The 14310-nt window shown below is 41.9% G+C and overlaps 1 protein-coding gene across 7 annotated transcripts in view; it reads left to right on the top strand.

Annotated features, from left to right (window-relative positions):
* The window catches only part of LOC135899062 (uncharacterized), a 28810-nt gene that overhangs the window by 5462 nt on the left and 9038 nt on the right, over positions 1-14310 (top strand). For 5 of the 7 annotated variants that reach the window (XR_010563517.2, XR_010563519.2, XR_010563516.2 and 2 more), the window contains 3 exons: positions 1593-1781; positions 8097-8175; positions 12097-12249. Coding sequence is in view for 1 of the 7 variants with exons in the window: in XM_065428309.2 (XP_065284381.1) it covers positions 1593-1781; positions 8097-8119 (212 nt within the window). In the remaining 6 variants the exon portion in view is untranslated. The remainder of the gene's footprint in view (positions 1-1592; positions 1782-8096; positions 8176-12096; positions 12250-14310) is intronic. The other 2 variants (XR_010563520.2, XR_010563521.2) reach the window with 1 other exon arrangement.

Below are 14310 nucleotides of genomic sequence, written 5' to 3'. Positions count from 1 at the left end.
AATGAAATTTCAAATAGGTATTATTTCAATAAAGTGCAGCATAGACCGAAATTCTGGAAACAATATTTCTGCAATGTTGGATTTGTTAAAAAACCACAGCCGTTCCACTCTGTGAATGTGGCCTACTAGCGGAGCTGTAAAAAAGACAAAGCACACTACTGAGTGTAAAAGTTTACTTCATTTGGGGCTTTTCCCTTCTGCTCCTGTAAAATACCCTGCGAACACATACAATCGCTACTAATAGCAGCTAAACCTGTCGAGGTGTCCAAATTGAAATGTGCCAAGCATCTCGAGACACTGGCTTGCCTGCAAGAAATTCATAAGGACATTCTATGTCGCTTGTCGACATGCATGCATGCATGCATTGCGTAATAGTTTCAATGTCGGGCTTCTCTTATAGACGTCCTGTGCGCTAATCCTGTTGGTGGATGATTTTAATAATGTTTATTTAATTATTTATTGCACACTACTTTATTGAGAATGACGAATGTACAAACTCGAAGAGACGTCTAAAGCCAAAAGAAGAAGGTTTAGGCAAATCCATGTACTTCCAGTTAATCCCACGCTGGCTGTACCACCGCGATTGCAGCTCCCGTAGATGCTAGCGCCAGAGTTCCCTCTAGTAATTATTGTATGAAACTATGTATTGGGTTGTTTCTCAGCTTTCCTCTTTCTACACCAGGTGTCGGCACATGCCTTACAGGTTTGCTTTGCCTTCTCATAGAGGGCGCACGAGAGTTTTGAGGCAAGGACATTGAAAAATGTATGGCGAGGTAGGCATATGTCAGCTATGCTGTAAAATTGCTTTTACTTTCCACACATGAACTGAAGGTCCAAAAAGCAACAGTGGGCATGCATTTGGTACGGAGCGCATGCTGCCAACAAGTGACTTGAGTAAAGATTTCTCCATTGCCTAGGCAAACCTGCACGACCGCAACGGGCTGGTGCAGCATTATTATTATTTTTTCCTGCTCCTCCTGTGCTCCATGTCTTCTTCTCCTCCTCCTCCAAATCACCCTTCTCGCTCTCACCTCCCATTGGCCAGCGCACCTCATTGAGAAGCATACTCATTACCATGCTTGTCTCAACACGTGGGCCTTCGCGTGGTCTCAGCATAACAACTGCTGCTCCCAGCTGGCACCAAAGCTTTGGCTTCAGGCACCTCCTGACATTCTTTGAAAGCATGGGGCTCTTGTCTAAAGTGTAAATGTGCTACCTGGCCACCGCTGACAGCCGTGGGCTCGTTGACTGCCTCAACCTTTTCTCTATTCTTGCCTGTTTGTGTACCCTTCCCCTTCCCCAAGGTGCTAAGCTATGCACCCTAAATGGTTGCAGAAAGTAGTGCCTCTTCCTCTGCACTATCACTCTCTCTCACTGCACTTGTCTGCAAGATTTTCCTGTGAAACCCACATTATAAACAGTATTCCGTCTCGCACAGCTTCATGTTAGGTGGTATGCACATACATGGAGTTCTGTGGCAGAGTAAACGGGAGTGAGAAAAGACCGCATTATGTTGGTCTTGCACATTATGAGTCGTCCAAACTTAAATAGTACTGGTTCATCAGTGGCTACACCTTTGTTTTCTCTCTTAGATCCACCACTGGGACCAACTCGCAATTATACTATAATGGCAAGTGTAGCTGTTGCAACTCTTCCAATGGGGAAAGTCAGTGCAGTCACTCAATGCTCATTGCCACTAACAGTGAAATCAACACAGGCCATGCTGAGTAAAAGGACGAGGAATGTGGGAGTGCAAGCAGAAGTGAAAACAAGAACTCCAGGTAGGCCGGCAATGCTTCGTTGCCATTTCTGTTCCTACGTTCTGAATGTTTGGGCAAATCAGTTATTAGAGTATGTTTTGTTTTGATCTAGTCCACTTCTACCAAGTGTTTTTTTTTTTTTACAGTTTTGTGTGCTTGTTTTCATTTGCCAACTGCAACAGAATATCTGATCAGTGAGGACACAAAAAATGCAAATCAAGCTTCGTCTTTCTCTTTGTGCTGCATAATCCACTTATAAAGTACCAGTTTGATAATGATTGATTAATCAGTCACTTGATTAATCAATCACATTTATTTAATTACTGTATCTCTCTTTGTACTGGTCACCTATTTGCCATTATCAGTAGGGCTGCGCAAATAGTGATTTTTGAGACTGAATCGAATATGAATTGAATAGTGCCAGCATCAAATCGAATATCGAATATTTTTTTAATAGTTTTTGAATAATGAAGAGACATTATCACATTTCATATAAAACAATGTTCACATGCCAGTATTCTTGAAGTTAGCAAGTTTCTGTCATTATATAGTACGTAGTGAAGTGTTGTGTATTAAAAGCATAAATTGAGCATTAGGAGTAAACAAGTAGTTTCTTTGCATGCACAGGGCTCTGCAGAGAGTGTGAATGATTGCCGTACAGCCTGTGAAATATGGATACCTAAGTAATGTAGCCTGCTCCACTACGCAAGTGCATGTTTTATGTCTCTACTATTCTCACATGGGTGAAAATATACTGTACCTTTTCTGCAATTTTATGTTTATTTGGGTGCAGTTGATGTTATGAAATATTTTAATCATATTAGAAAAATATTTGCATTTACAAATAGTGACTATTCAATTTGAACTAACAATATTTGGTTTGTTAATTGAAAGTTTTGAATATTCGCAGACCCCTAATTATTAGTGTAACTACTGATATAAGTGCTATGTTTCAACATGAGAGAGACAACCACAAATGAAGGAACACATGAACGTGAAATGCAGTCACTAACAGCTGTTTATTCAGAAGCAAGAGAACAAATATTTTGTAGAATTTTACAGATGCACACCAGGAAACTAATCTAATCATTATCATTATTTAGGCATAATTCCTTTAGCACAGTGATAACGATTGGTTTGTCAGGTAAACAAGGATATATTCCTGGCATTGTGTGCAGTTTTTTAGTATATGCTTGTTCTCCCAATATTGAATAGACAGATGTTTGTCAGTGCCTGTCTCGTCGGTGTGTCTGTTCGTTTGTGGTCGTCTGTTTCGCGCTAAAATCTAGCTATTTATCATCATGCGCCAACCACCCCAGTTGCATTTTCTTTATACTGATATAGTCTGGTTCTATGTTCCCTCTCAGATTCTCTTTAAAGGGACACTAAAGGTTACCAGAAAGTCAAGTTAAAGTGATAAAGCCATGCTCTAGAACGTCTAAGGCGTCAATATAATCGCGAACAGAGCTTTAGTAACCGAGAAATTGAGGTAAATGCATGACACGATTAGAGATGCCCCAGCGACATTCCGGTACTACCCCGATGACGAAAGCACTCCTCATCATAATTTATGTCACTATACTCAACTACTCGTATTAAAAAGATCATTTCATTAGATTATAAGACGGAAGAAAATGCTACTTGTCTACTTCTATTCGATTCTAAGAAAAAATAACATTTTAACTTCATCCTTGAGTCTTATGGGTGATCAAAAGGTTTTGTTTTCGCTCGACTCTGCGCTCTCGACTTTGCGCCGCACGCGCTTTGGAGTTTCAGTTGTTTCTTTATCGCGTCGTGCTGCGGTTGTCCTGCTGGCTCGCAAAACTTGCATTTGGAACAAGCAGCGAGAATGCCACGTCCATGTGATGTCGTGGGATGCGCGAACGGTCCGCGGAACTTGGCCAAGGGCAGTTGCAGCGGCGAATCCAATGTTACTTATCACTGTGCGCCAACGAGTGAACCTCTCCGTTCGAAGTAGTTAAGTACTGTACCTCTGCCACAGCACGCTTGCAAAGAGCCAAAAAATCACGTAGTGTGCCCGCTGCACTTTCGTCCAGAGGATTACGAGTTCAACGCCGACTTACTGAAGTCGCGTGAAGTACGTTTCAAAGCAGGCCGTCGTCGTAGTAGTAGCCAACGACGCCGGCAGTGCGAGCCCTCAACAGCAGGTCACATTCATCAGTGCTTAAATCACTGAACTCGAGCCCAGCATCGCGAGCTAATGTGTCGTTGTCAGGGTCATCCATTGCAACGAGCGTCGAAGTTGGCGTCATAAAATAAAGAACAAGCTTATCGTCGTGCGCTTTCCCTTCCGCTAGCCACCATAGTTCCGCTTTCGCACTGCTGTCGGCTCCGTCTTGGCTCTTTCTGGCCACGTGTTTGCGTTTTGTGCAGAAAAGCCATAGCGCCGTCTGCGGAAGCCGTTTTACTCATCGACGGCGCAATGTCACTATGAGACTATGACGTCAATACTCCTCGATCGGAGGGCGGGTGATTTGAACTGCGCTAGAGGTACGCGTCAGAACGCTTCAGAACGCATTTTCTCTTAAAATAAGTCTCTTTTTCGCATGAAACAAGCATTTCGAGGTTTCTGGGATGGTATTTCAACAGTCCACGTTGACTTAATATTAACCTTTAGTGTCCCTTTAAGGCCTTAAAGTAGTCCCACTCAATCCCAAGAACCACTCTAGCAATGCAGCCTATGCTACCACTTCCACCTGTTGGCTTAGAGAATGCAGCTTTCAATTTTCTAGGGCTGTAAAATCATAGGCCACATGCACCCTACAGCTTACATAGCAAAAGCGCAGCTTGTGTGGGAGTGGGAAACAAAGCTAGAGTTTCCAGGCTTAGTCCCTGGGCACCATTATGCTTGACAAGTGTAAGGGTTCAAGTTATCTTTGGTGTTACCTAAAGGTATTTTGTAGCTTCTTCTCTGATGAGGTTAACCCTTTGTAATCACGGGCAGTTACCCAATTTGTGGCCATTCTAGCCAGGAACCATTTTGCATAGTTAGATGCCATGCAGAAAAAGCCCTCAGGTAAATGAGCACATGTTGAGTTATTTATTTCTGAAGATGTCCCGAGTCTCTCAACAGTACTTTAATACTGTGTGGTAGCGCTTGAATCAGTCGTTCGGCTGGAGGCTAGGATTTGTGCTGTAGGTTTGTAGGTTACTCCTAGTGACTGTCGTCTCAAGTGCTGTCATATAAAGATGTTTGTTGACCACCTAAAGGTGAAATATATAAATCCGCAGCACTACAATCACCTCCCGATTCACTGAACTGACGTGAATTTCGTCCATAAAATGCATGTGCAGAAAATGCTGCCATCTTGTCGGCGCTTCACGTCATAAATTGTGTGAAAACCTATTAAAGTATGATGTAAGATAAAAAAATCCCTCATCTGGAAACATTTCAAAGTGCACTTGTTATTTAAAAGTTCTCAAACAAAGTGCAAAACACCTATGTACTTAGTTTTAGGTGCACATTAAAGAACCCCAGGTGGTCAAAATTATTGCACTATGGCCTATGTGCCTCATAATCAGATCATGGTTTCAGCATGTAAAACCCCATAATTTAACTTTAATTTTTAATGTTCTCAAAAGCTGATACTACGAAACCAAATAACTGGTGAACTATGCTGTTGTTGTTGAACAAATCGCTGGCAAACCCAAAAAAACGATGAAATGTTGGATAGTGCCTGACTCGGGCACTGTCACAAAGGTTTAAGCTCCACCACTTCTCCCCTTCTCGTCTGTGTTTTCTCCTTCAGCTTTTGCTGCAAAAAAGAAGCTTTATCATGGATTCTGGTATTAAAAAGTGACAGAGTAATTATTAGAGATTTAAATTAGGGTATGCAAGGGAGTGGGGCTGAGGATACTGCTTCATTACATCGGCAGTTGTGTGTGCATGCAGAGTTCTGAGCACAGGCTTTGTGCACCTCCTTGAAATACTTCACAACACTTGAATTTGGAAAGGGGGATTCCAAGGCCCTTAAAATTCCTTGAAAATGCTAACTGTGCTCCTTGAATTCTTTAAAGACTGGCATTGGGGGCAACTTCTGAACATTCAAAGTAACAAACTACACATCGCGGCTATGCCATGGACACTGTCTATAGGAAAATAATCCCAGATATTTTCTTTCCAGTGTTGCTAAGCAATGCAATGTGGTGTATCCACAGCCACGAATGATCGGCGTGTCTTAAATTATCGTTGTATTGCAGGGCTAGACAAAGCCACATCAAGCGACCAAGCCGTACCACTATTTTTGTTGTTTCGCTAGTCGATTCATCCCGCTGCCTTCATGGTTTCATTTTCAAGCCCTAGGCTATAGAAATGCCTGGTGGAAAATAGGTTTCAGATGTATGACTTCTTTGGCTAAACGCAGACACTACAAACCATCATGCTTAAAGCTGACTGACATCATTACAGTGGGAAAGTCAACTTTGAAAAGCCACTTGAAGAGCTTTAAGTGTGTGTCCTATTCAGCAATAGCTTTCTTGCAACTAAGAAGATTTCACTACTTTCAAATCTATGTGCACAAATAATCTTTGTTTCCCCATCATTGAAATTTAAGCTTTGTCATCCTTGAAATCCTTGAATTGTCCTTGTATTTTGTTCTGTACTAACCTTGTGAGCATTTTAGGCTATCATCCCAAAACACAAGGCATATGTGACCCAAGTGTCATATGCATTTAGTGGAGACTGCACACGCAATTTAAGAGTAATTACGAAAAGTCAAAAGAAATGTGTTTTAACGAATCATAATTTTAGTGCATGCGAAAGGTCTCTCGCTACACAAAGCAGAAATGTATTTCTTGTATATAGAGTTCTGAATAAGCTGACTTCTGGGTGTAGTGTCAACTTGTTTGTACTGGTCTTCACTTAGTCCTGTTCTTGAGCGTTCTCACCTATTGTGAGAATAAAGAGGTGTCCTTGAGAAAGGGGGGGAGGTGTTTATTTGAGGTCAGTCACTGGACACGTGGAAGCATACAAGCAGAGCTTGGGCTCTGCTTGTGCACCTAGGTAGCTTGCATATAAATCGGTCTTTGATTTCAGCTGTCGGCAGCGGAAAGTTTGAAGAGGGAGAAATCAAGGAACTGAAAATTGAAGAAGATGCGTAGTGTTGCAGAAGTGCCACATGCTGAGAATAGAAACTGATAAGGTCGTAGTAGATGTCAAATTCTGGCACTCCTTAGCAAAGCAGCCTTTCGTACTACAGTAAAGGGGCTGCACTGTTTGACAATGTTGTAATGATGTGCACAGAAGAAGCAATGGTTCAGGTGAAGAACACTGTTTCTGTCAAATACGTAATGTGTTGACTTAGTCCAAATGCAGCTGACACATCACAGAGTTCATTCACTTCCTGGTAAGGTTTGGAATGGGTAGGCAGGTTTTGATATTCAGTTATGCAAGATTCACTGGGCCGGAGTTTCCTGTGGAAAGCATCCTTCTAATGTACTACACAAAGCATTATGTACAGATAAGGAACCTTGACGTAGTGGCATGTGCACTTTTTCTTTGCTGACTGCAATTCACAAGCACATTCAGCTCTGTAACTGGAAGAGCTGTCAAAAGATGCTGACTCCTCATGAAAGAAGCATGAACAGTGTCATTAAATTTCCTGTCTGTTAAGCAACAAGTGCACATTTAAAGCAATGCTACAGTGATTGCATAGAACAGTCGTAACATTAGTCTTAGGATAAAAAATATAAGCTAGTGAAAAGTTAAAAAAAAAAGAGATGTGTTTTGAGAGCGCAAGAAGGAAGAGTGCAGAGGGAGCTGCATTACGAGACGGGTTGTCCTGAAAGTATTTCAGACTTTGCATCTACAAGGGAAGCCTAATACATGTTTCTGAATGCTCAAGTTGTTGCTATGGGAACCTTGCATTTCATTACTTATGAAGTCAGCTAATAGCACATACTCATGACCAGCTAGTCCAAATCATAGTATGAAGCTGTCTGCAAGGGGGTTTGGGTCTGATGGCACTTTCCCAATGAGCACTGCCACAGTTTGTTTGTTTGGTTTTTTTCTGGCAATTTTGGCGGTGTTTCTCAGTGGGAAGGAATGTTCAGTGAAGATGTGAAGTTGCAGTGAATGTTGAAAACTTCAGGAAGCTGAAATGAAGCCGAGGCTGTTCACTGTGCCATGTGTCACAGCACAAGTGTAGCTTTGAGGTACAAAATGCATAACCAAATCAGAGTCAGTGACTGTATCCCAGTCATGCAACGTGTGCCCCTTTTGTCAGATCACAATGTGTAGGCCCGAAATGTGAGAAACCTCTGACAAGTGGAACTGGCACATAAAGGTTTATAGTTACGGCCTATCACTGTTTACAGGGTACACCAAAAGGCAACCTTGACACAACTGGCCAATCATAAATGGAATACCTGTCTTCTGGGCCTGCTGGCTTTCAAGGTACTAGCCCCATTCCTCTCTTTGTGTATACCATTGGTGCAGACAAGTTCCAAGGCTAGTTGTTCTTTAAGTAGCCTAGTTTGATGTTAGTGTTAAGTTCATTTTTGTTTTCAGCTGTGTTTCTTTAGCCATAAAGCAGAGTTGGTAGTAGCAGCCTAGCTGCCAAAAGGCCTTGTGCAATTTATTCTCTCAATGCATTTTTATTTGATCACGTGAAAGGAAACACTTTAGCACCACCTCTTCTCCAAATCTCAGAACTTACTGGAGTTAGTGCATTGTCATTCATTTGAAAAGGACCTTGTAATAACGGAGCTATAATTACTTTCTTTTCTACATTGTACTCACAGTGACCCTCCAAGGTTGCTAGAGAGCAACTAAGAGGAGCGATGACGGGACGGTGGTATGCGTTAACAACCACTGCTTAACCATTTGCTAGAAGATTGGAGGGGTGTAGAGTTAAACCTCGGTATAAAGATCTTCAATAATATGAAACTCTCAATATAACAAATTATTTAATTTTTATAACTTCTTGTACATAGAACACAGTGTATTTAGAATCTCAATGTAACGAAGTGTGTTTATACCCAATTTCATTCTAACGAAATTTCAGTGCCACCGCAAGCGAATACCAAGACAATAAATGAAAACTTCTGCAGACACAGATAGTCAAATCGTTTGCTTACAAGCGGCTGCTTGCGAAGGCATCTCTCCAATCATGTGCCACACAAGCAGGAGAGACTGCTTAACGGAGCAGCATCGTGTTCCTATAAAGTCCAATTGCAATAAGATCCTATCATGCTCTGCACGCTATATGCTTTGAATGCGAGTGAAAGCACTACAGGGTGAGCGGAGGTGGATGGGTGTTGGTGAGCATTGTCTTCCTGCACAAGCACGGGGAAAAGGGTGAGAAGCAGCAGAGCAAGCTCATGGTAGGGACAGGGGAGGGGGGCTAGTTGGTGTGTTGCTGCTTTTTCTAGTGCGGCTGCGCATGGCTGCCCATGCTAGTGCTTCCCACATGTTTGTCGCTGGTGGTCGCGTAATCTCAAGTTTCATAGATATGTTAAAGCGAGAGGCACGCAAAGCATATGCCCCCCATTCATTGCTGACGCATTTCATGATAGCGTAATCTTACTGCACCTGACTCTATCATCCACGGTGGCAGAGTGGACGTGAAAGCATGGCTGGCTTTGCTTCGTACCCCTGACGTGAAGATATCATTAACATGTTATGGTCTGTCTAGCATATTTAACAGGGATAAGCGGGCTAGTTGGTGGTCGTTATTGGAGTGCATCATGTAACCGCACAAATGTAACCGCACGCTTGTGTGTTCCTTCTTTGTCCCTTGTAATTGTGCCGTTACATGATGCATTCCTGTCTAGCATCTTTGGTGGCCGACTTCCAAATTCAACTAAATAAATTTTTTTGTCATTCAGGCTTTTTCCTGATTGTCCAATAGTTGGAAATTTTTATAGTTCTATCCTTGTGAGAGAAATCCATCGGTGACTGTACTTACTTGCATTAAAAGGGAAGTTCAACATAATGAAATCTCGATATAACAAACCAAATTGCCTATTTTGCCGACTTTGTTATATCGAGGTTTGGCTGTATGTGTGTGTACAAGCGTCCGGTCAGTAGTAACTCATGGTCACGAACAATTGCCCAGTGGCATCTATTGGTTGTAGTGCTTGTGTTGACGTCATAGGCCGGACATGATAGACTGGTCTTTTAATGTTGTGGAACCCAGTGAGCAATCTTTTATGCAAGATTGTGAACGTCCTGCTGCATGCAGCAGAATGATATTTAACTCTTATGTTGAAGCATTGTCTGCAGATCAAGAACATTTTATTAGATTAAAAAAATTCTGCAGTGCCCCTTTCAATCACAATAGTAAGAACTGCCCTAATGTCTGCACGAAATATACATCAAGAACTGTCCCGCCTTGAGCTATGGCACGTATTTGGTCCATGGAATAGTGTTTCCTATGCATCCTGTGCAAGGGGGTACCTTTAACCTTTCTTAAAGGCACTTGTTACAGTGAGATAATTTAATTAGTTTGTACGTTGCATGTTGGTATGTTTTGGTTTGTTGCAGGTTGTGCATTTGTTGCGTGCACTGTGCATGTAATTTCATTTCTCATTATTCCCATCTGGAGATGGGTGTGCGGCTCATCTCCAGGTATGCCACCAGGCAGTCCTCTCCATTACTCATTGAAGGGCCCCCACTTTTTCTCTCTCTCAGGTATTTTCTCACAAAGACGTGACACCTAGTGTGGTTCCCACTGTTTCTATTGTGTATTCAACTGCACAGAAACAACAAGTATTTGCCAAAAGTAATTTACATTCCTGGGTTTCTATGAGCTATATAGCTATTGATTTCACCTCGGTGCATTTTACATGTTCAGACCACCTGTGAGAATGGCATGACAGTCACTGTGGCTGAGTAATGCCACCCCTATGACATCTTCACACAGGACAGGAACAGTTGGTAATCATTTGCGTTTCTTGGCTTATTTAACAGCTATATTTGTTATGATGGGCTCTACATAGCATCAGGGAATATTGCTAGAACAAGCTTTGCAATCAGAGCTTAAGCAGGCAGTTTCTCGAAGCAGCATTCCATGTGATGGCTGTCAAAACTGCAGTGTCAAAGCATCTTGAAGGTGCCTCACTAAGGTTGTTGTAGTCGCGTTCTTCGTAGTCATCATCGTTGTCCTGATTGTCATTATTGTTTCATGGATTACACTCCATGCTTTGCACTGATGTTATTTGTGTAGTTTGCAAATTGTTCCTTGAATCCCAAGATTTCATCCTTCCTAGTTCCTTGTAGTGTGTTGCAAACTTTCCAGTGTGTACAAAAATGGTTTCAGCAGTCACCACTGACAAAGTTTATGTGCACTATACAGGGCTTTGGATTCTTTCTCCTGTATCTGATCAAGTGACATGCTGCATGCTTGCCATTTCATGCTTCCAACATGGCTGGCTTTGTGGCTTGTATGCTTAACGACACAACCAGCACCTTACTGCTATATAGAGTGCTTGTAAACCATACAACTGCCATGAATGAGTAGAAGGGAAACCTAGGAGCAGGATTTTTGTTATGCACAATCATATGAAGCCAACAGACTCCAGCAATCACTGGAGCCTCGCTGCTATGTATAAATACTGAACAGCCTACTGAAATAAATATCCAAGGATGGCCACATTATGCATTTTTGCCATCTGTTTTCATGGTGTTCTTGGCATGTGAGCATGTGAATGAATCTGCCCGTTTTCAAGACGTGTTGATTGATTTGTTCATTTATCAACCTCCTTCACTGATGCCGTTAATCTTTAACTCATTATCTCTCTGCAAGAGATAAATTATTTTGATCTTGTGCACTATGTTTCATTTTGTGCCTACTTATGCTCACTTATAATAATTCTAGAAAGGGCTGCGTTGCTGTTTTCACTTATGAATTAATATGCATTCTCTATTACAGGCTTGTCCGTTACTTTACTTTTCTTTATCTGGACTGTGACAGTTCTTTATAGCAATGCTGCTTAACACCAGTCAGTATGTATTCATGTGCACTTGTTAATTTGTACTCCCATCGTAGCACAAACTGTGCCATTGGTGTTCTTTCATCCCCTCCATGTAATTACAGAACGGGCCTTCAGCCTGTTCAAAATAAAAATAAAAGAATATGCAAGAAAATAAGTCCTTTAGCAAGACCAGTGCCTCCTGTCAGAGCTGCCATTTAGTCGTCTGCTAGGCACTAGAACTGTCGGTAGCAAGGCGTGAGCCTCAGTGAAATGAATCTACTGTATCAAACCATGCTATCTGCTATGTCTCCCATCTTTAGCATTTACGAGGTTGCTTTATTGTCAGTTTAGCACGCTGCCATGAGTTTGACCTCAAGTATGCTTTACATCAATTTTTCAGCATTGCAGGTTTCCAGACTGATTATGTACATCTTGATGTTGTGCTCTCTTCAAAGATGTTTCCCGAATGCTCAACAGCACTGCCTACAGGACCAATAATTCTGGGAAAACTTAGTGGCTGAAACATATCACTCAGCCATAAGAAACCATTTGTGTGAGTATACTATGCATGCTGAGTGAGCCCCTACTATGCTTGCACCAGATGCTGCACTCATGAAGTCTCATTAGTGGAATTACTTTATAGTCACAAGTAGTGTAGTTGGTTGCCTCATGAACTTAGTATTATGGTGAAAGTACTGACTACTTTCCTGCATCGCGGTCTGTGGTTATTGGGTTTTTAAAAACGTTTGACAAGACAGATGAAAGAGGGAAGTGATGAAGAAGTTTTCACAAAGCTTAACCGAAGGAGCAATGGCTTCTGATCACTCTCCCTTTTTAACTATGACAAGCAGTCAACGGAGAAAAGACTTTCAGACAAACACAGTGAGAAACAGTTGCTGGAATTTGTTGCTAGGACTTTTGGAATGTCTACGTTTACCCAGAAAGCAAAACATTCATAAACTGCTCTTTTTATGCTGCTGGGTTCGTCGTCTTGTAGACAAGGGCTTTTTGCAAACAGCATCAAAACAAATCCAACCTCAACCTCCACTTGAACGGATCTTTACATTACAGTTTGAATTTAACAAAACTACCGCAAATCATGTCCGCACTTTGCAGAAAAATCGTTGTGGCTGCGGCATGCAAGACTCGTCAGTGTGCGATTCGTGAGTCTGCGCCGAACACATTTAATTCGTGCTCACATGTTTACATATGCGTGGGTTTGGACTCGCATCTCTGCAAGCTGAAACCCACTTTTGAAGCTAACAGCCTGTGCTGGTAGTCAGTGATGCAGAGGCCGGAGGAGAAAAGACGCGCTAATTTTTAGGGCAATCGGGAAGTGACGACTAGTTCCAACAGGAAGTTACTTCCGAAAACCAACATAACAGTCTGCCTGGCTCGTTACCCATATATGGCAGCAAGCCATTTCAAGTAGATATGTCGAGTGGAATTCATTTCAAGTGGATACATCTTGTAAGCTCACCGGCGACAATTTGTAAATTGCAATATTTGTCCAAACTTAGTTAATTAAGAAGTAAATTAGTAGACTTTCGTTGATTAGTTGTATATGTATTTTGATTTCTCGTGGTAGTAATGTCTACCTCTTCGAAATAATCCAGCTCAAAGACAAGAATTATGCTATCTGCCACAGGTGATTTTGAAGAATTCCATAAAACGAAAATGTTCACCCTGTATAAAGGGGTTGCAGCAACAGGGCCAGAATCAAAGCATTTGATAAAGAAGTGATTCTGTCAAATCTGCGTGTGTTTAAGGATGCTGACTTTTTTCCCCATGCTATTGCCATTGATATCAGTTACCACTGTTACCATTCTCCTAGCACAATAATTAGAAAGCATTTGCAGATAGAAAAAATTCATTCAAGAAGTTTTCAGATGTTTCCTTAACTGTTGCGGGTATTGATAGTTCAGATGGCAGGCTTTGTATCGTGTCACGAAAAAGGGGGTCTTTAGTATTGATTGATGGTTTGATACAGTGAACCTCAATTTAACAAAATTCATGATTTATTGATGTTTTTTTACTTTTGGATCTCGACTTCATCGAACGCAATCCCTCTTGACTGTGACTTAGTGAAGTAATTTTGCCTTTTAATGCTCTCCTAACGAAGCCCACAGGTAACATAAATGCTTGCTTCAGGACTCTCATAAAAAGCGAGGAATAAACAGAGAAGATGATGCAGATTGATGTTTGCAGACATCTTAATGGGTGCAAGCACTGCTGGCAAGTATACGTTATAGTGATTGCCATGTGAAATTAGAGCAAAACGCAGTGCTGTGCCACTTGTATCAGCATGAAATGGAGTGCACTCTTTTCACACTCCACTCTCAAGAGGCCTGGTGTTCAGTGTGTATGTGTGGGGGGGGGGGAGCAAAAGTGTACTTTTTTTTTTGCAGTACATATGGTATTGGCAAGGGGGAATACTTGCTTTCTTGGGGAGGAGAAGTATTTTCTTTGGTGTCCTTTCACTGGTGGTAACTGTGTCAGGTGTTGTGGCCCTGTGTGGCTGTACTCGAGTCTACTGTACTAAACTAAACATTGAAAGTCCTGCATCGGCTGCTGCTGATGGTGCTCGTGGCACCATCCAGTGGCAATTTCGAGT

This window comes from Dermacentor albipictus, chromosome 7 (assembly GCF_038994185.2).
Source record: "Dermacentor albipictus isolate Rhodes 1998 colony chromosome 7, USDA_Dalb.pri_finalv2, whole genome shotgun sequence".
Classification (NCBI taxonomy): domain Eukaryota; kingdom Metazoa; phylum Arthropoda; class Arachnida; order Ixodida; family Ixodidae; genus Dermacentor; species Dermacentor albipictus.
Note: the sequence above shows the minus strand (reverse complement) of the source record. Positions and strands in the feature narration are given on the sequence as shown.